The sequence below is a fragment of the Bos grunniens genome, chromosome 2 (assembly GCF_055505025.1).
Source record: "Bos grunniens cultivar Pamir isolate PY7600 chromosome 2, Bosgru_T2T1.0, whole genome shotgun sequence".
In the NCBI taxonomy this organism is placed as follows: domain Eukaryota; kingdom Metazoa; phylum Chordata; class Mammalia; order Artiodactyla; family Bovidae; genus Bos; species Bos grunniens.
Window position 1 is genome coordinate 129687134 of NC_141166.1, and position 27563 is coordinate 129714696.

General features: G+C 36.5%; 1 protein-coding gene across 2 annotated transcripts in view; it reads right to left on the bottom strand.

The window, feature by feature from the left end:
* Nucleotides 1-27563, bottom strand: part of COL5A2 (collagen type V alpha 2 chain) — a 159872-nt gene that overhangs the window by 51663 nt on the left and 80646 nt on the right. Inside the window, exons 3-14 of one of the 2 annotated variants that reach the window (XM_086361692.1) lie at nt 24830-24843; nt 19258-19290; nt 18162-18194; nt 16015-16068; nt 11092-11202; nt 9653-9730; nt 7744-7788; nt 6539-6592; nt 6071-6124; nt 4912-4965; nt 1969-2022; nt 955-1008 (exon numbers count right to left, since the gene is read on the bottom strand). In XM_086361692.1, the coding sequence (XP_086217818.1) occupies nt 955-1008; nt 1969-2022; nt 4912-4965; nt 6071-6124; nt 6539-6592; nt 7744-7788; nt 9653-9730; nt 11092-11202; nt 16015-16068; nt 18162-18194; nt 19258-19290; nt 24830-24843 (638 nt within the window). Of the gene's footprint in view, nt 1-954; nt 1009-1968; nt 2023-4911; nt 4966-6070; nt 6125-6538; nt 6593-7743; nt 7789-9652; nt 9731-11091; nt 11203-16014; nt 16069-18161; nt 18195-19257; nt 19379-24829; nt 24844-27563 lie in introns of those variants that run through there. The other variant, XM_086361687.1, reaches the window with a different exon arrangement.

Here is a 27563-nt window from a genome sequence, read left to right on the forward strand (position 1 = left end):
TGCCGGGAGAAATATCAATAACCTCAGATATGCAGATGACACCACCCTTATGGCAGAAAGTGACCCTTATGGCAGAAAGTGAAGAGAAACTAAAAAGCCTCTTAATGAAGGTGAAAGAGGAGAGTGAAAAAGTTGGCTTAAAGCTCAACATTCAGAAAACGAAGATCATGGCATCTGGTCCCATCACTTCATGGGAAATAGATGGGGAAACAGTGGAAACAGTGTCAGACTTTATTTTTCTGGGCTCCAAAATCACTGCAGATGGTGACTGCAGCCATGAAATTAAAAGACACTTACTCCTTGGAAGAAAAGTATGACCAACCTAGATAGCATATTCAAAAGCAGAGACATTACTTTGTCAACAAAGGTCCGTCTAGTCAAGCCTATCGTTTTTCCTGTGGTCATGAATGGATGTGAGAGTTGGACTGTGAAGAAAAGTGAGTGCCGAAGAATTGATGCTTTTGAACTGTGGTGTTGGAGAAGACCCTTGAGAGTCCCTTGGACTGCAAGGAGATCCAACCAGTCCATTCTGAAGGAGATCAGCCTTGGGATTTCTTTGGAAGGAATGATGCTAAAGCTGAAACTCCAGTACTTTGGCCACCTCATGCGAAGAGTTGACTCATTGGAAAAGACTCTGATGCTGGGAGGGATTGGGGGCAGGAGGAGAAGGGGACGACAGAGGATGAGATGGCTGGATGGCATCACGGACTCGATGGATGTGAGTCTGGGTGAACTCTGGGAGTTAGTGATGGACAGGGAGTCCTGGCATGCTGCAAATCATGGGGTCGCAAAGAGTCGGACATGTCTGAGCAACTGAACTGAACTGAACTGAAGTATTCATTCTTTATACTACTCTTTCCTCTAGAACTATTTAAGGGGGACTTGAAAAAATTTTAGACTTGAAGCAGAACAGAAATTCTGTAGTGAGGTTGTATTGAGATATTATTCAGTTACCTTGGAACCAGTTGCTCCAACTTCACCTTTAGGGCCTTCAAGACCTTTGTGTCCCTGAGAAGAAAAATATAAATTTGTATTTAACAGCTTTTTTGAGCCTCAGGCATGTAAAAGAAGAACCAAAAACAAGTTCACAGGAAGTGCCTTATGAAAATAGATTGCAAATGTAAAGTCGTTATTCAAAATGTTCCCAAATTCTCATCTCTTTTTTTGAAAGTCGTCTATTCAATGAAAATTAAAGTAGGGTTTCCCCTCTTTAAATAACATTTTCAATTTGCAGTGGGCTCATCTTTCAAATTTTTGTGACTTCATAGAAATTTAATGAATAGAAACGGAAAAATGTATGGTGGCCTTAGGGGAAACAAATGGTTATAGAATTTAGTTATAAAATATGGTTCACATCCAGGAGTGATTTTAAAAATACTTAATAACTAATACAGCACACGCATTCTAATCATAAGCTCAAACACTCAAAACAGAGGCCAGCCAATGTACACTGAGTGAATATCAACTATGCTTTTAGATAGATGTGTAGTTTCTATGTAAGTATGTACATAGCTAATAGTTGCATATTCATTATCTTGAGTTAAAGACAGAAGCATTCTACAGCCTTCTGTGTCTGAGTTGGACCCGAGTTGACTAGGCCCCTGTGATGCAGTGCACTTTATGGTATTAGGTAAATATTCCACTACGTAGTAGTTGCCTGTTTTCTTAAATAAATCTCATTAGACTGAAGCTGAGAGTCATGGACATTTCCCATTTATCACTACTTTCTTATTCATAGCGCAGTATTCAGCACACTGTAAGAACTCAAAATACATTTGTTTATCGAATCAAATGAAATTCAAAGGAAATGTAAAAATGCATTGTGATTTTGGTAACTGACATCTACTGTAACCATAGCCAGTTAAGGGCAATTGACAAATGAAATTGTGAAGATTTTGAAGGTAATGCTCCCCAGACCTTACTCCATAAGCCAGGGTATCTAAAAGGATTACAGAGGATTGAACTTACTCGGTGACCCTTCAGGCCTGGAAGACCAGGAGCCCCAGGAAATCCTCGAGCTCCCTGTGCGGGGAAAAAGAGATAAGGCATTTCAGAGTCATTAACTGCATAAGGCACTTTTTTTTCCCAAAAAAGATTTTTGGTACATAGTTTTATTTTTGCCAACAAACCTAAGAAGAAAAAGGCGAAATATATTTTTATATGTCAAAATATGTCTAGGTTATCAAAAAATTAGCAAGGCAAATGGAAACAAGTCTTACACAGAGACACGGATTAATTCCAGGTGTTGATCTGATGACATTTTTAAATTTTCAAATGATATTGCTGTGTTATAATTAGTAAAGAATAAACAATAAGAAAATAAGCCTTAATCTACATTCTCTGTGTCTAAATCAAGTAAAAAAAAATAAATAAATAAATCAAGTAGGTCAAGGTATAGGAAAAATAATCAGGAAACTTAAGGAAAATTATGCTTCTCTTTTATATTGTGTTTTATTTGTGGTAGAATAATTAATGCATTTGTAGCAAATAAATATAATCTATTTTTTCTGGAATTCTAAATATTATCAGTAAATTATGATTAGAAAGATTATATTAAAATGTTATCAGAATTTTTTAATAAAATATTCAGGAGCAGCTTATGGATTTGTGATTGTTTAAAAAACTGAGAAAACGAAATATCCAACAGAAAAGAAAGTCAAGTAATATAAAGAGAATGGGTTGGTTCCTTGACTCAACTTCTTAATTTCTGTTAATTCTATGCATCCTTCATGTAACTGTATAAATTTAAAAAAAAAAAAAAAAACAGAAATCAGACACTAAATCAAATCCAAAATGGTATGACTTCTTTGAAATGATGCTTGAAACTGTTTCTTCATACCCTTTTTAAATAGTTAAGGATCCAGTGACTGAATTACTCACTTATTCCAGCTGCCTACATTAAATAGGTTTTGTGTTGAAACCTATCTACTGCTACTGGTAGAGTAAGCACTTTGGTAGCACAGACTGACGCTATCAATTATTATTATCAATCCGCATATCCCTAACACTTAGCCTTCTGCCTTATTAGTAGGCATTCAAGAATAAAAACTGAATAAACAACTGAATAAAGAAATGGCTTCACATTCATCATCTTCTTCATCTTCTTGACACTCATAGAGCTTCCCCTAAATCTTTCAAGGAACGTCTCTTGTGTTAGTACAATCTTACAGAGGCGGCAAAATCCTTCTGTTCTGTATTACCCTACCCTTTACTTAGTGTTAACTAAACGAACAAATAACTCAATAAACAAACTTTGTATGATAAAAGCAAAGCAATAATTCTTCCATGACCTCTTTCAGGAAAAATGTCTCTGTAGTGTTTTGTAGGGGGTTATCACAGTAAGGGCACATCAAACCCTGCACTCTGAACACATTAAGTTCCACTAAAGCTCCTGTTTACACAGCCCTACTTAGAAATTCTTTCACTTCAAAAATGGCTTTTGAGTTTGGAATGGAATCCTGCCCTTTACTGAGATTCATCTCCCCACCATCCTGAGCAGAAACTCAGCATACATCCATCTAAGCCTATAGAGGAATTACTGAGCTATGCTATTTCAAATGATTAGTAAACTTTTGAGTTTTTGTGGTCTGCAAGGGAATTCTCATGTGATTACATATCTCTAAAATAGCAAGAAAATAAACCAGATGTACTAGCGCTCATAAAATTTTTCTCGTTCTGCTGACCCAAGACTGTCATCACACCCCAATCACACATCGTTGCTCTGCACTTGCAGACTGCATCTGTGACATGCTGGCAGGGCGCCTTTCCTCCCCGTGGAGGGCCCACGCTGTGAGTAGGGGCAAGTGTGCAGCAGGGCGGGAGTTTCAAGCCTGGATTGGTTCACACCAACATCTGTGCTAATGACTAAACCACCTGTCTTTGTCTGCAGGCTTTGTTTGCAGGCTGAGGAGGGAAGAAAGGAAAAAGTAAGAGGAGGGAGCTGCAGGCCTGGTTTTGTGTTCGAAACTAAATGATCCTTACAGTCCTGTGCTTAAATTCCCATAAAAGATCATTAGCATTTGTGTGTCCAAAAAATCCCTAGCATTGAACCTCATCAATTTTCATAAAGTAAATGGAAATAATTCAGTATTGTTGTATGCTTCTGGTGGTAGAAATATTAGGATATTATAGGAGATATAATAAGTTGAATCAGTTCAGGGGATTCTGGACCAAGAGAAAGTCTAAGAGCAGGAATGTTAGAGCATTTATGCTTATTTATCATTTTCTAACTTTCCCACTGGCTCTGGAGCACATCCCAGGGGAGCACCTATCAAAGTAACATGAGTGAAGAAAGACAGGTGGGTTCAGAGCAGCCAAGAGACCCAGATCTTGAATTCTGGTAGAGCTAGTTACTCTCCCTGTATTGAGTCAAGTGAGAAGAAAACAACTGTATTAGGAGAGCTGGTGATTAATATATCTGGTTATAAGCTTTTAGGGGCCAGAACATCAATAAAGAATTTCAGTCAACATTAGGGTTTAGGGAACAGCCAAAGAGGCATCCTGTCCACAATTTATTGTTGCAGCATATAAAAAACAAATCAACAAACTTTTTAAAGCTGTCATTTTTGACATATGAATACCAAATCTTTTAAAAAACTAAAAATATCTTTAAAAGATAAATTAGGATTGAGATATTATGAAAGGTAAGTAAGTCAAGCTGGTGACTTATCTGAAAATTTGGTTATAATTCTCTAGCTCTGGGAGGGTCATTCATATGGTGCCAGTGCAAAGTTGGGAACTCAAATTAGCTCTCATTCTGGCAAAATGTCCTGTTTCACAATGACAGAAGGGAACGTATCTTGGTGGCAGTGTCTACTACATGTGCAGGCCATGAATGGTGAGTTAGTTTTAAATGTTCTTCATTGTTTGAATTTTGTCTTTGTATTGTTGTATTGATCAGTATAAACTTACCGGAGATCCTGCAAATCCCACTTCACCAGGTTTTCCATTTCTACCAGGCTCACCCTTTATGGGAAAAAAAGCAAAGTGGAGGAAAGAGGGATTTAAAATTTTCTCTCCTGAGACTAAATGACAAATCAATCGCAGGTAAAAAGTCTTCCTTAGAAAGCTCACATCCAGTGGTCTAAGCAGGGTGAGAGCATAGCCCTACGCCTGAGGGCAGTGCATTATAGCACGTCAGTCTGTGGAGATTCCATTCGTTTATCAGAAGAAGAAATAAATATAAATTATACTGGTCTGACCTAGCTCTCCATTTTACTCAACATCAAAATTTGCACACACACACACACATACACACATGCCACGAAATTCTACATCAACATGCAGCACTGAAACAGTGCTTCTCAAAATAAATTTACCATTTATTTCTTGTGATAAAAAAATTTAAGAACTACCAGAGATATTTTCTTTATGGCCAAATTCATTGTAATCCACTTAAATAAATCTCATGACACACAAAAAGAAAATATTTTCTTGGTTTAATGTCACATAGACATTAATGGCCTACCTAATAATTTTATCCTCAACTTTAGTGCAACTAACAGAGGAGTTCAGGAAAGCAAATCTGTTGTTATACACTGTTCTTAAGAACACTGATCACATGTTCTTAATGTTAAAATCTGAAATTTAGGCTTAACTTTAAAAATTCAATTAAAGAAACAACTTTTTGAGCATTGGAGAGCAATACTGACACTATTCTGTGAACACATTTTAAAGAATCCATTTAATGAGGGCCTCATAATGATCTTCTGGGATCGAAGAAATGTGTTTTTCCTTAAGATCACTTCAAAAGCTCTGCCCACCAAATGTTGTTGCTGTTGTGACAGCAATTCTAGTATCCCACGGAGAAATCATAATGGAAAACCTAAGCAGGCAAAGATACAGTACCTAACAATACAATACCATCACAATTAAGAGCACGTTCAGATTTTATAAAATTCCATTCTGACCTCTCCTGTTTTTATTAAATTTAATGACAGTAAAAAGTAGGTGAATGAAATGGGAACCAATGAATAATATTCATGTTAATGTTGCAGCTCTTTCCTGGCCAAAATTTTGCAAATTTTGAAATTTGAAAAATTTCAAAGCAAAATGAAGAAAAGCAGCTTACATCTTCACCAGGTTTTCCAGGAGGGCCCTCTGGTCCTCGTGCACCAACTGGACCCTAATAACAAAATGAAATAAAAGGAAAGTAAGGATATTCACCTTTATTTACCCATATCCATCAATGATACAATCCAAAATACCGTTGAAACAAATGAAAAATATCAGAGAAAACAACTTCATTAATATTCTGAAGTTTATGTTGTATCTTTCAGATTATGTGCTCAAAGGAAAAAAATTTAATTTCCCAGATGCACAAATCAGCACTTTCCACTGACCATATTCAAAGCCTCTGAATTTAAATACTCTGCCACAAGAAATATGTAGCTTAAGCACAGTCCATAACACAGGACTCCTGAACTGGACTAGAATATATTGCTACATGAGGAAAGAGGTGGTAACATAAATAACTCATGACATCATTGTAATGGTGGACCCACAGTACACTGGGTCTACATGCTTACTTGACATTTACCATTGGGCCGGGGTCACCAGGTTCACCAGGAGGTCCTGCTGGGCCAACACCACCCTAAAATCCAAAAAAAAAAAATTGTATAAAATTTATATATAATACACAAATTATATGAACAAATCAAAGAAAACACAATACTAAATCCTATACTGTCCACAGTACAGTGCAGTTGCTCAAAATGTTGACTCGACCCCTCTCCAGCTATGACTCTGGATGAGTTGTTAAATGCTTCATCTCTCCATATCGCATTTCCTAATCTGTGAAATGAGAATAATGTGGCGCCTACTTCAGTAAGCTGCTGTAACTCTTTGGGTAACTAGCGCATGTTGAGAGCCTAGAATAGTGCTGGCACAGGGTGTCGATGGTGGTAGTCATCTCCCTCTTCTCTTCCTCCTTCTTATCAGCTACATTTTCCATTCACAATGGCAGTACTGTAAAATAGCTTGGAGTAAAACTCCACACACATGGTAATGAAAATATGGCATGTTTGAGCTAGGAATTCTTCTCTCTCTCTCTTTAGAAAAAAACATGTTCTACAGCCTGTCAAATCACTACAAAAATTAAAATAGCTCTACATGAGTATTTTATTGGTATTTGAAAGGTTATAGAAGGAAAGTACAGAATTATATACTTTATAAAGATTTAATGGAGTGATCATTGTCACTGTTATTTCTAATAATACTAAGAGGTGATATTCTTCTATGACTTCATTTCATAGCTCCAGAGTTGGCACATAATTAATTATAAGGATTTTCACCATGACATGAGATAATGATCTGTTATTTTACCAACACAGGCACATAAAAATTCTTTGTATTGGAGGTCAGTCACATAAAGAAACAGGTGATAAAACTTCAGCATTATGAAAAATCTTTGAAAAACATATTGAATATATTTCTAAGTGAGTGAAAATTAATTGAATACAGCCCATTCAGTGAGTATTGTTATTGTTCAGTTACTCAGTCGTGTCCAACTCTTTGCAACCCCATGGACTGCAGCATGCCAGGCTTCCCTGTCCTTCACCATCTCCCAGAGCTTGCTCAAACTCATGTCCATTGAGTTGGTGATGCTATCCAACCATCTGGTCCTCTGAGCATTACAATATGCAATTTAAAACCTAGCCAAAAGCAGTCATTTCCCAGAGAACTTATTTATTTTTCTTTTTCTTTTTTTTTTACAGTATGTGATTTAATTATAAAAAGACTTACCTGCTGCCCTTGTAAACCTTGAGGACCCCTTGGGCCAACAGGACCCTTAAAAACAAATGAGAAGAAAAGTTGCATAGTGTTCGTGACAATTAGTTCACAACTTTCAAAAATGTTGAATTCACTTTAGAATCTGGAAAAATGAATCTCTGACAGTGAAAAGGTGATGACATTGTCCTTCTGTATTCACCTGGAATACAGCTAAATTCAAAAAGATTAAAGCTTGGATAATGTTGGGATGATCTTATACACACATTCAGAGTCATGAAAAGAAATAAAAATGCCTGTGCACACCCAGTGTCTTGGGATGAGAACTCTCGCATACTGAAGGGGTGGTTTAATTGAAGCAGAATAACCAACAAAGAAAAATCTTGGCAAGCATAAGTTGTTATCAAACTGTCTATTTAATTCTTCAGCTTCACAGTAAATAACTCATAATTTAAATGAGCACGTTGAATTAAAGGATTATGAAACTATCAACAATAGCAACTGGATTATTTTAAATGTAAGTTTTAAATGATCTGGGGCACTGAGTTTTGTAGGTTATTTCTTTCTTTCATGACATACGTCTAAAGTATCCAAACAGACTTCCCCAATTTATTATGAAACGTTTACAATGTGACATAACAAAGGTAAGAAAAGGAAAATGCTATTTTTAAAAGTTGTTAGTAAATGTCTATGTAATTTTTTTTTAATGTCACACTTTAAAAAGTGAAAGCAATTAAATCAAAATCTAGTTTGTTCTTATGGTGAAAACTTAAATTTTTGTTTTGGATTGATCAGATTTTTAGATAGCAAGAAAATAAGAGCTTCATTAAAAAAAATAAACACACCTGTAACTTGAACTTCAAATGATTAAAAACATGTATTTCAGAAAAATATCCCCAGTTAATCATTGAATGAGACCATACTGCTACTGACTTAGAATGTGTATAATCAAACAATGTTTAAGTGACTTAAAATATATACCAACAATATTTAAATTACTCACTGGCCTTAAGGATGGGTGTGTGTGCTCAAACATTCCATTTTGTCTGACTATTTGCAGTCCCATGGACTGTAGCCCACCAGGCTCCTCTTTTCATGGGGTTCTCCAGGAAAGAATACTGGAGTGGGTTGCCATGCTCTCTTCCAGGAAATCTTTCCCACCCAGGAATCGACCCAAGGACTCTTATGTCTCCTGCAATAGCAGTCAGGTTCTTTACCACTAGCATTGCCTGGGAAGCCCAAAGGATAGGTAGAAGGGGTGTTTATCTATGCAGTCTGACTTAATATTGTCTGAAATGTCATTAATCTGGAATGCCTTTGAATTATGTTATGAGCAAAAAAGTATGGAAGAGTCACTTTGCAGAGAGTTAATTCATTTAATAAAATTACATTGCTCCAAATACCCAGGTTAAAGTAGAGAAAATGGGAATCTTTCCAGCTGTTGAAGAAATGCAAAAGAGAATGCTAATGGCCCAGTGAGTAAATTTTAGAGTTGTCGGCATAAGGCAACCAGAGAGTAAGTAAGGAAATAATATAAGGAAATAATACAAGGAAATAATACATTTTGCCAAATAACTTTCTAACAATACCATAAAACAGACTTTGCTTTGCTTTTTTTTAGTTTTTAGAAAGTACAGTTTTTGTTTTGGTGGTTATAAGTTAGGAAACTTATAACCTAACTTATAACTGTCTGAAAAATACAGACAGTCTTTTATTAATGAAGACAAATAACTTTGTACAGTTACAAATGGAACACCACTGGGCTTTCAAATATTACACAGCAGAGTTTGATAAGTAAATTGAATGAATGGATGGATGGATATATTTTAAGAAGACACATGTTACTTCTTTACTAGCTAACTCAAACCTCTCTGCATAATGGTTTTTCCAAAGTACTTTGATTATCGATAAAATCTACACTTACCACGGATCCAGGCATCAGTCCTACTTGACTTCCAAGTCCAGACTTCTCATCTAACCCAGCCATCTGAGCTGAAAACGGCTGTTAAAGAAATGTGTTGACATTATTTCCACAGTAAAAGATATGTATCAACATAGTTTTTAAACTGAGAAGTGTAGGATCTCTGGGATTCTTAAAGAATGACTCTTTTGAGAATCATTGTAAACTTTTTTTTTTTTTCATTGTAAACTTTTGACTTCAAAGCAAGGAAAAAGATTCAAGCTGTTTTCACTGTACGTGTTTTTGAGTGAACAATCTTCCTCATTATGTTGCTTCAAAATAACTACTGCAATGGGCCAAATGCCTGATACTTGATAAAAGCATGGATCATTCTGTTAAGCATTTAGCCAGTCTAATCGATTTCAGGTTTGTCTCTTTATTGGCTTTCTTCCCATTGTTAGAGCATGCCAAACATCTGAACAAAACCTAAAGGTGCCTTTAAAACATTTCTCCTAAAGATTTTTCCATTATACCAGACTGCTTTACTTAGATGGTATTCTTTCTTTGTTAGTAGGCAGTAAATTTTAACTGTATTTATATAAGTTGATTAAAATGTTATGATCTTTTTAATGAATGCTGGAATATTCCAAAATTGGTAACAGTTTTACCTTCTGTCCTTCACATCTAAAAATCTCTGGTAACCCAATTGACTAAAACTGTCCATTTTCATTCCAGGAGTTCTATCAATTTCCAGATTTTAATGGGAAAAGAAGATGTGTATTTTTAAAAAATAAATTGGCAATTCCTTCTACAATGAGTTGAAAAGCAAATGTAAAAATTGTTGTAAAACAAAAATCACATTTCAGGGTTCCATACATTCCCTCATTGCACTTTGCAAGTTGCTCATAAATCTACTCAAAAGTCTGCCACTAAGACTTCAAAGAGGCAGGCATAGAAAGACATTTTATTTTACTTCTGGTAGGAAATTAACACTCAGAGACATAACCAGAATGCATTTTTGATGTCCACTCAGTAGCCCTTTTGCAAGCATCATCTGGATGTGTCATCCTTCCTTGGTGGGAGGACATGACACAGATTCTTTCAGCATTCTGAGCCAAGAGAACAAAAAAGGAGAGAGACGCATTTCTCTTTCCAGTTCACAGTGGGAACAATATTAGTGGCCCTTGCGAATCAACAGAAAGAACAAAATCCCAGTGCCCAGAACTGACATTAAGAAAGATAAACCATTTGAAGCAGCATCTTTAAAAAGTGATATTTTGAATTTTCCAACAATTCCCTGTGGATTTCCTAGTTTTGTTGTTATTCACAGCAGCACTGTGTTCACTTAGCTGCCCTTACAGCTAAAGACCAATATGTGAACTAACACAATTTAAGATCCTAATAATATACCAAAAACTTAATACATTATCTACAGAAGATTTTAAGCAACGCACACCACTCACCCTGCTCATGCCATCCGGTCCTGGGTGAGAGGGATGCCCAGGAGGTCCTGGGGCACCTGGCTGACCAGGAACACCTGGCTCTCCATCGATTCCCTGAGGACCACGAGGCCCCTGGAAAAGTAAGCCAGAAGAAATTAGAACCCATTGCCAAATATGTACCTAGGAGAAAACAAAAGCCACAAACTTCTTGATGGAGGTGAAGTGTTCATTATTTTTTGAAAAAGAGCAATCCAGCCACCCACAGTAATTTCATCAGCTACACCAAAACTGCAGATTTCAGCACTGGTCACAGCCTCTGCCGTCAGGAGAGGACACATTCTGGGTAGGAATTTTATTCTTGATGTGTTAAATTCCCAGTAATCAGCTTTGTTTTGGAATAATTATAAGAGTGTATTCAGTTTGTCAATATTCTAGAATAAGTTTCCTTACTTGTTTGAGTTTTGCTGTTTAAAGGTATTTAGTCGATTTCTAAATTCACTTAACTGTGTATGTTCCTGCTTAACTTTCCCCCACTTAAGAAAAGAACATTATGGATCTTTGAACAGTGTTTGTGATTTTCATCTAATTTTTTAATGTTTTACATAGTTCCTGGCTCATAGTAGACACTCAGTATATGATTACTACATTTTCGCATTTCAGTTTCTTTAGTATTGGAAGTCTGATATACTTTATTTTCCCTACTACTCCCAAAGGTAGACCAGACCCATGAGAAGCAGAGGGAAAGGCATGGGGACGCAGCCAAGTCTAGTTCTCAAGGAAGTGAGCAATGAGTTACAGCTGCCAAATTCCACCCTCCTCCTAACCCACATTCTGAAGGCAGCTTGGGGAACAGCCACGTCTCCAGTTCTGGAAATGCTCCATCTCCTAACCTCATCATTCCCACAAGTCTTGTTAAGTATTTTCTAGCTTTTTAACACTGGAAATTCATAATAGGACCAAAGAAAGGAAAGGAAGGATCAAAGAACTCAAAACGCAATATGATTTTACTAATTAGAAGTAGGGATCAAAAAAATGTATATATATATATGATGAGTTAAACAGTAAAGGAAGTTTACCATGCCTACACCTGAGACTATCTCTCAGCACACAATAAGCAAACATGAGCTGATACAGTGGAGGGAGGAAGCACAGGACGAGCAGAGTGGGGAGGAGAGGTGGCTTGCAGATGATGGTTTGGGGGAGGGTGGCATAAGAGCTATTCCGAAATTTAATTAATATGTATTCTCATATATTCAAACACTCCTGTTTGACATGTTTACTTCTTGGAGTAGTGGCATAATTAAGCAAATTTATCTATTCAAACAGAAGTAGATAACAGCCTGATAAAAACTCACATTTTGAAAACTGATTTCTCAGAAACTGACTACTCACTCTACTCTTTTTTCATTGTATTACATAATGGAGGCTAATTTTTCATTGCTGCCTAAGACTTCTAGATCATACAAATGTGACACCATGGTCTGGAAATGTATGCTGTCAATGGAGGCATATAAAACGTAGTAGCCTGAACTACAGACCACTATGTGTGGAAAACTTAATGTGTTTTTAAAATGTGAAATTGCTAATTAATAATCAGGTATCATTAATACAAAAAAATGAGCTAAAACATTCTTTCTGTTCCCAAAGAGATTTCCAAAGCAAAACCAAAAACTACATTTAGTGTCACTGGGAGTAGAGAGAGGTTTGGGTAATATTAATCCTCAAAAATTGGGTCCTTTCCCCAGCCCTCTGTGATTAAAAATCCTGTTTCAAAGTCTGCTCTGAAGACAGCTCACTTTTTCACTGACTTCATGATGCACTCTATGCCTCCATGATATCTCATCTAAATAGCCTACATGATCTACTTTTATACAAATTGAGTTTAAAATTAATAAAAATCTGTGAAAATCACCCAAAACTAAGTGAGCATAATAAGCAAGACTATAAATGAAAATAAGAAAAAAAGCCTATAATACGTGATATTTTACTGATAAATATTTAAAACAAAAACTATAACTGCAGAAGACATTAAAATACATATTTTCACATTTCCAGGTGTGACGAATCGCAAAAGTTTTGAATCAAGGTAAGCATTCTCCCTATAATCATTCTTTCCCCTCCCCCAGGATACTTCACTGTCTCAGGAGACGATCCACAATAACAAGTACTTGTAGATTGTCACTAGGTGGCAACGTTTAAACATTCACAAATAGGAATAATAATGCCCCAAATCAGAAAGAACTTTTTTCACTGATAGTTAGTAATATCACACACACCCACATTATGAAATGTGAGAGTTAGTAATAACTGGTATATTCTCCATTTTACAGATGAGGAAAGAGACCTATAGAGGTTAAGTGACAGGCGCGATTAGAACTCAGCACATCATTGATTGCCGTCCAAACAGGTTGCTAGTTTGTCACTATGAAGTTATCAGGACAGTACACTTAAAACTAAGGATATGTGTGAGCGAGAATCGTGGTGATCACTGGCTAGTAAGGAGGGCTTCATGAGAGGATCTCTGTATCAGTAGTTCCCAATCTTGAGCAATTTGCTCCCCTCCCCACTGCCAGGGAACATTTAGCAGCACCAAGAGATTTGTTACAATTTGTTACATTTGTTACAATTGTATGGGGGGAGCAGGTGTTCCTACTGGCATCTAGAGGGTCGACACCAAGAATGCTGCCAAATTATCCTACAAAACACAAGGAATTATCTGTCCCCAAACATCAGTGGAAAAAACTCTAATACTGGGAAGGATTGGGGGCAGGAAGAGAAGGGGACGACAGAGGATGAGATGGCTGGATGGCATCACTGACTCAATGGACGTGAGTCTCAGTGAACTCCGGGAGTTGGTGATGGACAGGGAGGCCTGGCGTGCTGCGATTCATGGGGTCGCAAAGAGTCGGACACGACTGAGCGACTGAATTGAACCGAACTGAACTGAAACATCAGTGGTGTTAAGAGTGAGGAACTGCTCTATTTTATGAGCTTTCTGTAGCGTTCAATGGTAACAAAGGGGAGAAAAGTGGCATCCGTGATTGCACTACCAGCCTATGTCGCGGCATCCACAGCTTTTGTCCAGGTAAGGCTCTTAGGACCAGAGGTAAAACATTCTACCTGTAGGCATTTGTGACATCATGCCAGTATCTTGGAAAAAGTTGTGGTGGGAGTATTCACACCAGAGAAATCAGCAAAAGCTATAGGCATATTTTTTTTTAATAAATCAGTTACTAAACACTTGGCCATCACACCACTGCTTGCTAGGATTAAGAGAGGAACAGATTTCCTACTTGGGTATCTACCAGAACTGTCTTGCTCAATTCCAAATAAATAATTACTTCTCACTCATTTCAACACACACACACACACACACACACACACACACACGCACTTCCCATTGATTATCTCAGACTAAACCAAGACAGGAAAGGGAGCTTATCACATACTAAGTCTAGAAGAGAAGAAAAAGGAAAGAGAATACTAAGAGGAGTGGGGAGTAGATTCATTGAACCCTAACAAGAAATTCTGTAATCCCAACCACGAGTTTCACAGCAGCTTCACCTACGCTTAGGACTCAGTTCTATCAATTATTCTGGGCACAAGTACATTGAGCCACAATGTTTCCTGCATGACCCCACCCTCCACCCAGCTGAAGTCATGTTCCACCTGCCTCTGTCATCCCAGACGTCTGGACAGACGTCCGAATATCCACCAACAGGGTTTCAGCTACCAGTGCTGGTGAGGCAGCATGGCAGAACACCATCGAAGAATGGGCTGTGAGATAATCGGAAACCAGCTTTACTGCCCACCTACATGGCTATGACCTGCTTCCTTGGGACCACTGCCATTTACCTGCATGCCTGCAAATACTTTCCATAACTTCAGCTGCAGTTTGGAAAAAGTACTGGCATCATCCCCTTCTTGGTAAAATGAGTAGAAGCGAAAAACAGTATCAAAGATGAAACCAGGGGCAAGGGTTCTTAGTAACATGATCTAGAATGTGTTTTTTTTTTCCTTACTTATATATTTAAGGTGGTCTGTTGCTTCCTTGCTCATCTATTTTTCCCATTTAGATATGGATAAGTACATATTTGGAAGGTTAAAACCCATAGAAAGTTACATCATAGTAGCTATCATCATTAGACAGAAAATTAAACAGCATAAATTTTTCAGATTGAAACATAGGATAATGATAGATTTATCTGAATATTTTTGATATACAAATTCATCTAAGTATTTGGTATTGATATATAAAAGACAAATTTTGAGGGTGAGATATAAAAAAGAAAAATGATTGCTATAATAGGACTTCTTAATAAGAGAAAACATTTAGCATGTATTATATAATAATCTCATGGCTTATCTCAAGAACATAGAGTTGATTATTTAAATTTAAAGATATTCCCTATGGTAATGAATTTGTTGATGTTTAAAATTACTTCTTTGATAGCTCTGCAGCAGCTGCCCAATGAAAAAGGCAGCATTACTAGGGAAATAAATTCATTACAGAACCACTTGAAAGAAAATTTTGTCCTCTAATAATTTCTTTTTCTTTTATCCAATTTGGTTATTCCTAGAGCAACCACAGATCACACAACTTGGGTGTTTTCTCTCAAGGATGCACTGTTGGCACGGTTTACTTTTGAAAACAATATGAGGTATTCATTATGTTTCCTTAGATTCTACTTTAATTTGACCTCATAAAGGACACATGGATATCATCTGTGTTATCTGAGAAGATCATAGGTAATCGTTAGCATGCAATGCTTTCCTCTGAATCAAGATCAATGCACAATCCCTTCATGACCTGAATTCTATGTCAGTTTAATAGAGGTGAGAAAGGACGAAAGTGCCACTGGCTCTCTGCTGCATCCACGGAACTTGGCATCGATGGGCTTACTTGTTCAAGTTCACAAAAAGGGAGCTCCGCTGTCAACTTACAGGTTTTCCTTTGGGGCCTCTCTCTCCTCTCGGTCCTTGTGATCCTGGTGGTCCCTAAAACAGAAAATGATGGTTATGTCTGTAAAACATGTATACTTCAGATAATTTTGCTTTAAAGGTTACTGATATAAGAAAACTGGAAAACAGAAATATCATCTATTTTAAAATTTCAGCTGAAGACTACAGAAAATAAAGCCATGTATGTATAAAAGTTCTGTGTAATCAGAAAGGCTGTTTATTTTCACACTGAAGCTTAAAGACTTGTAAAGAAGTACATATAACAACGTGGTACCCAATGAATTGTGTAAATCAGTTTGAACAATAATTGTAAATTTGCAATAATCATTTTTTTTTTGCTCTCTTGTCTTAGACACAAAAACTTACAATTCAAATTTTGAGAACTACATTATTGTCCAAGCTCCAAATTTTCAATTTCTCTGAAGAAAGGTATGAATTCATGTTGGTACACAATGCCCCAAACTATTGATCGCTATTCAAGTTGCTGATGAAAGCAATGGCAAAAAAAAGCTTATTCTGCTCCTACCTTGTGTGCCTTCAAGTATCCAGTGTCATTTTTTAACTTTGCCTCGTCTCCACTGTACATTTAAAACCCACCAAGAATTTTCCAAATGGTAACTGCAACTGCAGTTATTTTTCCATTAAAATAACAAATGATTATTATATTTCAAAACTGGCATTTTGTGCCTATATCTTAAATTAACTTTTTTCCCCAGAAAATGGCAGTTGCCAGGAGAATTTTATTTCTCTTCAAAAGAGTTTCAACTGAGTTATAAAAATTTGATTGTGCATTTACTCAGTCCAAAGCACAATCTTTTGTTTAAAAGCAAATGCTTCAGAATGACTACAGCAGGTCTGTTGAAGTGTATCAGTATTTCACTTACATTGACCTAATGTGCTTTAAAATTTACAGGAGTGTGTGTATGTGTGTGCGTGTATGTGTGTTACTCATCTGGCTACCTGTGAATGCTACCACTAATCCAAACCTGAAATCAGTAGTCTTTTATGCTAAACCAGAAATACGCCATTCTGATGTATACCTTCTCAAACTCTACTGTAATATTTACTGTTATATCAATCTAATGCATATTAATATATTGTTATATAATGTAATAGAAAATATTACAATAGAATATATCAGAAATATATCAATAATATCAAATTCTATTGATTTAATTTTAATAACAGATGGAATTAACAGTTTATTTCATGAAATAGATAAAAGTAGTCTATCCTTAATCATTGTCAACAAGACTAATATGCCCTAATTTCAATGAGTACAGTTAACCTAAATCAGATCAGATCAGTTCAGTCGCTCAGTCATGTCCGACTCTTTGCGACCCCATGAATCGAAGCACGCCAGGCCTCCCTGTCCATCACCAACTCCTGGAGTTCACTGAGACTCACGTCCATCGAGTAAGTGATGCCATCCAGCCATCTCATCCTCTGTCGTCCCCTTCTCCTCCTGCTCCCAATCCCTCCCAGCATCAGAGTCTTTTCCAATGAGTCAACTCTTGGCATGAGGTGGCCAAAGTACTGGAGTTTCAGCTTTAGCATCATTCCTTCCAAAGAAATCCCAGGGCTGATCTCCTTTAGAATGGACTGGTTGGATCTCCTTGCAGTCCCAGGGACTCTCAAGAGTCTTCTCCAACATCACAGTTCAAATGCATCAATTCTTCGGCGCTCAGCCTTCTTCACAGTCCAACTCTCACATCCATACATGACCACTGGAAAAACCATAGCCTTGACTAGACAGAACTTTGTTGGCAAAGTAATGTCTCTGCTTTTGAATATGCTATCTAGGTTGGTCATAACTTTCCTTCCAAGGAGTAAGCATCTTTTAATTTCATGGATGCAGTCACCATCTGCAGTGATTTTGGAGCCCAGAAAAATAAAGTCTGACACTGTTTCCACTGTTTCCCCATCTATTTCCCATGAAGTGGTAGGGTTCATCAATTTCATTCACTGCTGCAAAGAAATGTTTAAGTTGTTTCAAAACAAAATGTTTCAAGAAACCAAGCACATCATTGTTTTCTAATCTATTGTCTTTTCTTGGACATAATATCCATAAAGATTCAGTATCTCAAAGCACTTCAAGAATACCATGAATACTGGAGGCAACTACTTACTGCAGGTCCTGGACGTCCACGTATGCCTGTCACCTAAACAACAGACAAGAGAACACAGAGACAGTTTCAAGAGTTTTAGAAGCTCAATAGTCAAATGGATAAGAAGAACAAAAGGCCCGGCTATTATTTTAGAACAAATGGATGTTAACAATTGGTGCCCGTTCCCTCCCCGACTTTCTTATAAGGCTAAGACATTAATTTAAATTCTAATACAAGGAGGCAGTACTGGTATAGTGATTAAGAGCCAATGCTGGATCCAGGAAACCTGCGTTCAAATCCCAACTCCAACCCTTACCAATTGTATGACCTTGAGCTAATTAATTATCCTCTCTGTATTTAAGATTCCTCTTCTGTAAAATGGTGATAATGATTATGAAATTAACTCCCTCTCAGAGTTGTTGTGAAGACAAACAAATAAATATGTAGGAAGTGCTTAATACAGTACCTTAGGCATTGTGCTTTTAAATGAACACAAACAATATGGATGGTTTCACCTTTTAGGTGATCTTTGTTAAAAACAAGTCAATTTAAAAGCAAAGCGAAAATGCAAATATTGTCAAACAAATCAACATGCTCTACTTTTGTCTTAACAAAATGATAATTCCTTTAAAAGCAAGGAGAATAGTGAAGAACTTTCATCCTATATAATGATATACTTTATGATCATCTCCAAGTCTAAATAACTCTTAAGAACTCTATACGCTATGGACTTTACATCATGATAATAACATATTTCCAAAAGTGTGGCACTTTAAATCATGCCTCTCCATTTGGATGATATCGCTAAATATACTATAAAAATATATGTCTTAATTATCACTTTATATTCACATACAATATACTTAATTTTGTAAATCTTGATTTACACCTTTAGTCATGGGACAATAAATAAATAAAAGTCAGGAAAAATAAACATAAAATATCATATTAAATTAAGCATTGATTTATTTTATTTTGCTTGTTTTATACTAAAAGTTTGGTTATAAAATAATTAAATTCCCTATTTTTGAAAGTATGTATATAAGCAATAATATACAACGATGCTATAACTAAGTTTATCAAAGGTACATGAAAACGTATATACATGTATACTTACAACAGGTACTAATCCTGGTTCTCCCTTTTGTCCCTATAAAGTAAAAAAAAAAAAATTCAATTAGCAAAATATAGTGGCTTATTGAGCATTAACATGTTATACCAAAATATTCCATGTAAACAATGGAAATTTGTAAGAAAGGTAAAAAATAAAATGAGAAAAAGGTTAACAATCAATTTTAGAATATTAGGTCTTATTCATGAAAAAAACACTACTTCTCTCAAAAACATGAAAATAAAATTAATCCACTGTGTGAAATGTGTAAAGTTTCCGTTCAGTTTTTACGGCAATCAGACCCAAAGAGATGATTAGAAATGCCACTGGTGGTACAGTGGATGGGAGTCCACCTGTCAATGCAGGGGACACAGGTTTGATCCCTGGCCCAGAAGGGTCCTCCTGCCACGGAGCAACTAAGCTCGTGCACCGCAACTGCTGAGCCCGCGAGCGGCAGCTACTGAGACTGAGCACCTCGAGCCCATGCTCTGCAGCAAGAAGCCACTGCAGTGAGACCGTGCACCTCAACTAGAGAGCAGCCCCACTTGCCGCAACCAGAGAAAAGCCAGTGCGCGGCAATGAAGACACAGCGCAACCAAAAATAACAAATAAGTATTTTTTTTAAAGAATAAGAAATATAATTAAAAACAAAGAAATGCTTGTGATTAAAAAATTTAAAGTCAAAGTACCACAGGAAAAACCACCCAAAGACTGAAAGCACAAAGGAAAATCCAGATATATGTATATATTTGAACTCTCACACTCATATTACATGCCATTTAGTTTTTAGTAACTTATCAGATGCCAATCCTAAAACACCTGCCATTGTTTTCTTTTTTATACTCATGGGAAAAAGTGAAGGTGAAAGTGAAGTCGCTCAGTCGTGTCCGACTCTTTGTGACCCCGTGGACTGTAGCCTGCCAGGCTCCTCCGTCCATGGGATTCTCCAGGCAAGAATACTGGAGTGGGGTGCCATTTCCTTCTCCAGGGGATCTTCCCAACCCAGGGATCAAACCCAGGTCTCCCAGGTTGCAGGTAGACACTTTAACCTCTGAGCCCCCAGGGAAGCCCATGGAAGACTATGAGAAATAACAAGAGATATGTGATCGTCTTTTAAAGAAAAAAAGGAAAGAAAAGAAAAGACATAATGATATTAGGTAATTCTCAATATCTGAGGAAAACCTAGAAAAATTATTATTTGAACAGGAAAATAAAAAATAACAAAAGAAACTATCATAACTCAAAGTAAATAAAGCATAATTTGCTTTTATCTTTATCTTAACACCATCTTTGCATCTATATCTTAACACCACAGATATAGATGGAATTTCTTTTGATTCTTGGAACTTTAGATTTTCAAAAATTGTATTCTTATAGCATGATGTCAAGTATGTTGTTTAAATAACATTGGTTGAATTATATCTTTATATACCTCTACTGTGAACTCCCCCAGTGGCTCAGATGGTAAAGAATCTGACTGCAGTGTGGGAGACCCAGGTTCAATCCCTGGGTCAGGAAGATCCCCTGGAGAAAAGAATGGCAACCCACTCCAGTACTCTTGCCTGGAGAATTCCATGGACAGAGAAGCCTGGTGGGCTACAGTTCACGGGATCACAGAGAGTCGGACAAGACTGAGCGACTAATACACACATGCCTCTAATTCACTTGTATCATTTATTTCAGTATTTATCTTCCAACAGATATTGGTCTCCCCAAGGTAATGATTATCTACTTTATACTCTCAGTTGGGCACACAGAAGTTCTCAATAAAATTAATATAGTAATTATCATTAATACACTATAAAAATGCTTTTTCCCAGGTAATTATAGAGAATGAATGCATTAGGAATTATATCCAAACTATAGGAAAAACAAGGGTAATGAATTCTATTTTATTTAACTTCTCCTTTTCATATACACTGTCTTTACGTTTGTTTATAAAAATAATAGGAGTTACTAGTAAGGAATTATGATAATAGAAAATAGAGAGATAAAGTATGTATCATAGTCAATCAGGAGATAATCACTGTTAACATTCTGACAATCTTAGTTTTTCATCATGTACCTGAGTTTTACCTAAACAATGCTTCAATATTTTACTTTTAGATTTTGTCTTCATTTAAAAAATTATTTTACAATCTTGATAGTCTTAATCATGGACTCAATGACAGAATAATACCCTGATCATACTTGCTGATTCTAACGCTGAGGTAGCTAATACTTAGGAAGTCAGGAATAAATTGAGAATTCAGAAGTATTGGAAATGGCTCTACAGAGACAGGAGCATCCCTCAAGGCAGAACACAAGAGACTGAAAAACACCCATGAAAAGACTGGAGGAAGAGGGGCCAACACATGGGAGCAGCAAAGCAGAGAAGCTTCTCTCTGCATTCTCCCTCTGCTAACTTCTAGACTAGATCTTTCCATTTTTAACATGAAAGTAATACAAATTAACCTTTTAAGAGTTTAAAAAAACTTTCTTTGAAATGTCAAGAGAATTTTACTTCTTCGGAGAGGGTATGTAAATCTGTGTCTAATAAATAAAGGACTCTAGTGGCTCAGATGGTAAAGAATCCACCTGCAATGAGGGAGACCTGGGTTCGATCCCTGGGTTGGGAAGATCCCGTGGAGGAGGGCATGGCAGCCCACTCCAGTATTCATGGAGAATCCCATGAACCAAGGAGCCTGCAGGCCACAGTACATGGGGTCGCAGAGTTGGACACGACTGAGTAACTACGCACACACATACATGAGAATAATTCCTTTTTGGAACAAGTCTAGAAATATAAGTAAAAAGGGAGGAGAAATTATTTCAGCCAAAATTAGAAAAATGAGCCTTCTACTGTTCCACAATACTTGATATTGGGTTAAATGTTCTATAATCAAGTTTTGATAACAAATTTATCAAATGATTCTATGTATTTCTTATTTTGGAAATAAGTCAAACTGGAAATATTTGTCACTTTTGTTAACATGAGCTTTGAATAAATCAATTTATGTGGAATGATAGCTTTACTAAATTTGATTCTCATACCCCTGGGAAACATAAACTTCAAGTATTCATGTTCAGATGAGAATTACAGTTTGGTTTTACTTCTCATCTGTTACTCATCACTTAATGCTACGTGGATATGCCTCATCACTTTTATAGGAGCCTTTACCACAGGAGGCAGTCACAGTTATTTTTCCCACCATCACGTCATCTGCATTATTTGCCTCCTACAGGATTTTAACAAAGGTTCAGTAATCATTTGGTGCTTAACATGAGTGAATGAATAAATTATAAATAAAAATCAATATTATATAAACCTAGCACAAAATGTGTTTATACAATATTGCTCTGCTCTCATATTTCTGATGACTTGATAATAAATGGCAGAGACATGAAGATAAGCACATAACTAGAATGTGTTAAAAACAGCTGCTTTGAGGATATCCTTCTCCACGCTGTCTCACACCACCTTTGGAAAGAGGCAGTAAACTAGAGGAGATAGCCTGGCAATTGTCCCTCAGTAAACTGGATGATTACTAACCAAATTAAATTGATTACATCAAGGCAGTTCTCATAGTCAATTCCTTTTTTATTTCACAGATTGTTTATCTATTTACCTACTAATTCATCTATCTGTTTGCAGGCTATATTCAAACATTTAATTTTCATAATTTTTTAGCTTTCAAATGTAAACCAAATGTGATCTGGCATTTGCAGTCCTTCTCCTCTGATATATATTGACATATAAATAGCTTCACTGATATTTATGACAAATAAGATGAATTTACAGCATTGCCCTCTGAGCCAAAAATGTAAAAAGTGACCAGGACCTCCCCTTGATGACATCACTTTTACTTACCATGAAGGTCTTGCATTGCATTGTACAATTATTAATTTACTAAAGTTCCATTGCATGCAAAGGCAAAGAATGTAAATTTGCTGTCTAATATCTGCCATGAAAATTGAGATGACTCCTCATTTTCATTCTTAATTCCTGTGTCCATCCCATCTGGATAAGACCGGGCAAATGTCATACTTTTCAACTTAACCAGAAAACAAAGAACACTTTCAAGGGGATGGAACTCTCTCACTGAATGGGATCACCCATGTCCAATCACTGATGACTCAGATGATAGTCTGCCTGCAATGCAGGAGACCTGGGTTCAATTCCTGGCTAGGGAAGATGCCCTGGAGGAGAGAATGACACCCACTCCAGTATTCTTGCCTGTGGAATTCCATGGACAGAAGAGCCTGGCCTTCTATAGTCCATGGGATAGCAAAGAATTGGACAAGACTGAGTGACTCTAACACACACATGTCCAGTTAACAAGTGGCTAAACTGAGTAGGTATACCAAGGTCTTGGCTACACCCCATTATTGTCCTGTTGAGTGTAATGCTTGTTTCTGGGATTAGATTTCAGAGTCCTTCAATAAGAAGAGGAGAGAAAGGGAAGTGATGTGTGTCAAGTCATTCAATTAATTCTTTTAATTGAATCTTTGTGTGTGAAAGTCGATCAGTCATGTCTGATTCTTTGCGATCCCACGGACTTTACAGTTCAATGAATTCTCTAGGTCAGAATACTGGAGTGGGTAGCCTTTTCCTTCTCCAGGGGATCTTCCCAACCCAGGGATTGAACCCAGGTCTCCCACATTGCAGGCAGATTCTTTACCAGATGAGCCACAAAGCAAGCCCAAGAAAACCGGAGTGGGTAGCCTATCCCTTCTCCAGCGGATCTTCCTGACCCAGGAATCAAACCAGGGTCTCCTGCGCTGCAGGCTGTTTCTTTACCAACTGAGCTATCAGGGAAGCCCCAATCAAATCTTTACTTCCCAACTGATGGGAGAGGGACCACAATTCCACCGAAGTAGAACAAATACCCTCCCACCCTTTCTTCCTTCTTTTTTTTATCCCTTACTTCATTCAATTAAACATTTATTGCAGGGTCTCAGTTCAGTTCACTCAGTCGTGTCTGACTCTCTGCGACCCCATGAATCGCAGCACACTAGGCCTCCCTGTCCATCACCAACCCCCAGAGTTCACTCAGAGTCACGTCCATTGAGTCAGTGATGCCATCCAGCCATCTCATCCTCTGTCGTCCCCTTCTCCTCCTGCCCCCAATCCCTCCCAGCATCAGATTCTTTTCCAATGAGTCAGCTCTTCACATGAGGTGGCCAAAGTACTGGAGTTTCAGCTTCAGCATCACTCCCTCCAAAGAAATCCCAGGGCTGATCTTCTTCAGAATGGACTGGTTGGATCTCCTTGCAGTCCAAGGGACTCAGGGTCTACTGCATTGCAATTAGACACTTATTCTAATATATATATAAGGTATATGATTAACATGACATAGTCTCAATCCCTTAAGTAGTCACAACCTTCTGAAAGAACCATCTATAAATACAAATTTAAAAAGTGAAGAAAATAGAGGCATCTATAATCTATAATCAAAGTAGCTAAACTATGCTCATATAGTTATATTTGTATGGTACTTTACAAAGAGCTTTCAAACTCTTCAAAGCACAGAATTATGTAGATATCATTAGAATTTTTTAAATTTACAAAAATGAAACTATGTAAAGTAGAACTTACCTTTCTTCCTCTTCCTATAAAAAAGAAAAGAGTAAATATATTATTTTATGCATACATAGTTATTAAGAATCTCAATATTTATTTCAATAATTTTTATAGAGTCATAAATTTAATTTAAAAAGCTTCCCCTGTCACCAGTAGATAGAAATCCAAATTATTTTGCACCAATATTTTCATAAGAGGCAAAATAACGTACCCTTAGGAAAATTCTGACATTTGAATATTCTTCACAACCTTTATGTAGAAAAAAAATTAGCTATTAAAATTATAACTAATTATCTTCAATCAATATTCTCTATTTTTGGTTTTTATACTTTTTTGAGTAGGTTATTCATTCACATGATTAAAAAAACAAACCTAAAATATATTAATAAAGGTGTAGATTGTACAGTAAAAATTTTCCTTCTCCCCTTTTCTCTATTTCCCACATTTCACTTCTCACCAGAGGTCACTATTATTGATTTTCTTTTAGTCTTCCTAACCAAGAACAAAATGGAACATTACATGTATTAAAGTCATTATTTGAGTTAGTAGTGTTCTAAAGTTTTCTTCAGATATATCTTAAATATTTTGTTTTGTTTATCCTTAACCACTTTATCATATATTTTGCTATTATAAATGATATATTTTTATTCCTATTATTCATTCTATGAAGTAATATACAAAAATATATATATTTATTCCTATTATTCATTAATATTCATAGAATGAATTATAGGAATAAAAATATAATATTTATAATAGCCATATATAGGTGACTCAGATGGTAAAGAATCTGTCTGCAACGCTGGGGACCAGGGTTCAAATCCCTGGGTTGGGAAGATCCCCTGGAGAAGGGAATGCCAACACACTCAAGTATTCTTGCCTAGAGAATTTCATGGACAGATGAACCTGGAGAGCTACAGTCCAGGGCCTCAAAAACACTCGGACATGACTGAGCAACTAACATACATACCTTCTATGAAGTAATTGTATATAGTATATCTATTAATTTGTTAATTTTATATTGCAATATCTTACTAAATTGTTTTGTAGCACTTTTTACTCCATTCCTTAAGGTTGTGTAAGTACACAATTATATTTTCTATAAATTGATCATTTAACCTCCTCTTTTCTAATATCTAAACTTCCAATTTCTTTTTTTTCTCTCTTTTTTTTAAAATATAAATGTATTTATTTTAATTGGAGAATAATTACTTTACAATATTGTATTGGTTTTGCCATACATCAACATGAATCCGCCACGGGTGTACACGTGTTCCCTATCCCGAACCCTCCACCCTCCTCCCTCCCGGTACCATCTCTCTGGGTCGTCCCAGTGCACCAGCCCCAAGCAACCAGTATCATGCATGGAACCTGGACTGGAGATTCATTTCATATATAATATTATACATGTTTCAATGCCTTGTTCTTGTCTAATTGTTTGGTCAGGTGCAGTTAATAATGTTAAATTGTTCTGTGATAATGGAAATAAGGGTTGGTTAGAATTTTGATCTGTTCTGTGATGATATCTCATATATTTAGTTAAACGGTCTCATCTTTGCCTTTGTATCTCTGTATCTTTGTATCAACACTGTTGTCAGTACTTTTTAAAATTATTCAACATGGAATAAATTGGGCTTTCCTAAATCACCTATTTTCAGGAAGTCGTGTATTTTGCTCGTTTTTTTTTTTTTTTTGTAGGAGGTTGTGTATTTTGCTCTGTTTTTTCTTTTTTGCTACCATTGTCTCAACATGCACTTATTCCCACAGGCTTAATTTTGCTTTACTCCTGGGGATTTTGTGTAGATCATATCCTCTTCAGGTAGCCCTTTAGTGCCCTGTTTTCAATTCTTCCCATTATATCTTCTTTACTGTGGGCATGCTAAGTTGCTTCAGTTGTGTCCGACTCTTTGCGACCCTATGTAGTGTGCAGCCCACCTGTTGTAGCCCACCAGGCTCCTCTGTCCGTGTGATTCTCCAGGCAAGAATACCAAAGTGGAATCTTTCTTATTACATGGCTAAAAGTTAAGTTTGGGTATTTATTCCAGGCCAACTTTTACTGTTGAATGATATCCAAGAGGCTAATTGGTAAATTACTGTGTAATGTTTCCATGAAAATACTTTTGAGCACTTCATTATATTTGCTGTTATTTGCAGTGAAGTTTAGGGGAAAAAATAAAGCCTTGACACTGTCTTGACAAGGGTGCATGCAAGCCTCCATTCATGACTGCTAAAACAAATAACCCAAAAGTTTAATATTAATCTTATCTGGTTCACTAAAACACATAAACATGAACTTGTTTCTTTTATATGTAAGTTTTTCTAACATGTATACTCAAATACACAGTCTTGGTTAAACACAGACACTTTTCTCCAAAAAAGCTTTAAGAACCAATAATTTATATTATTGTTTTCTCCAGAAAACCCATTCCATTCTCTTGTTTCTCTTAGCCAACATTAAAAGCATTCTGCATTAATGAACCTATGTAACAGAGGGTGCTGTGGCACTAAATTACATTAGAAATTATTACTCCATTTCCAAGGGCAAAGTTGGCACAAGGAAGAGAAATGTGTTTTTAGATCTCCTCTTAGACATTAATGGACTTCGTAGAAAACCAACAAATATGTTGGAGGCACCCAGCATGGATAGGATAACAAAAGAACATCTTAAGTAGTACAAGGAATTCTCAAATTAGACATAATCACTTAAATGCAGCCCAAAAAATTCCTTGTTTTTTAAGAAGAAATAACT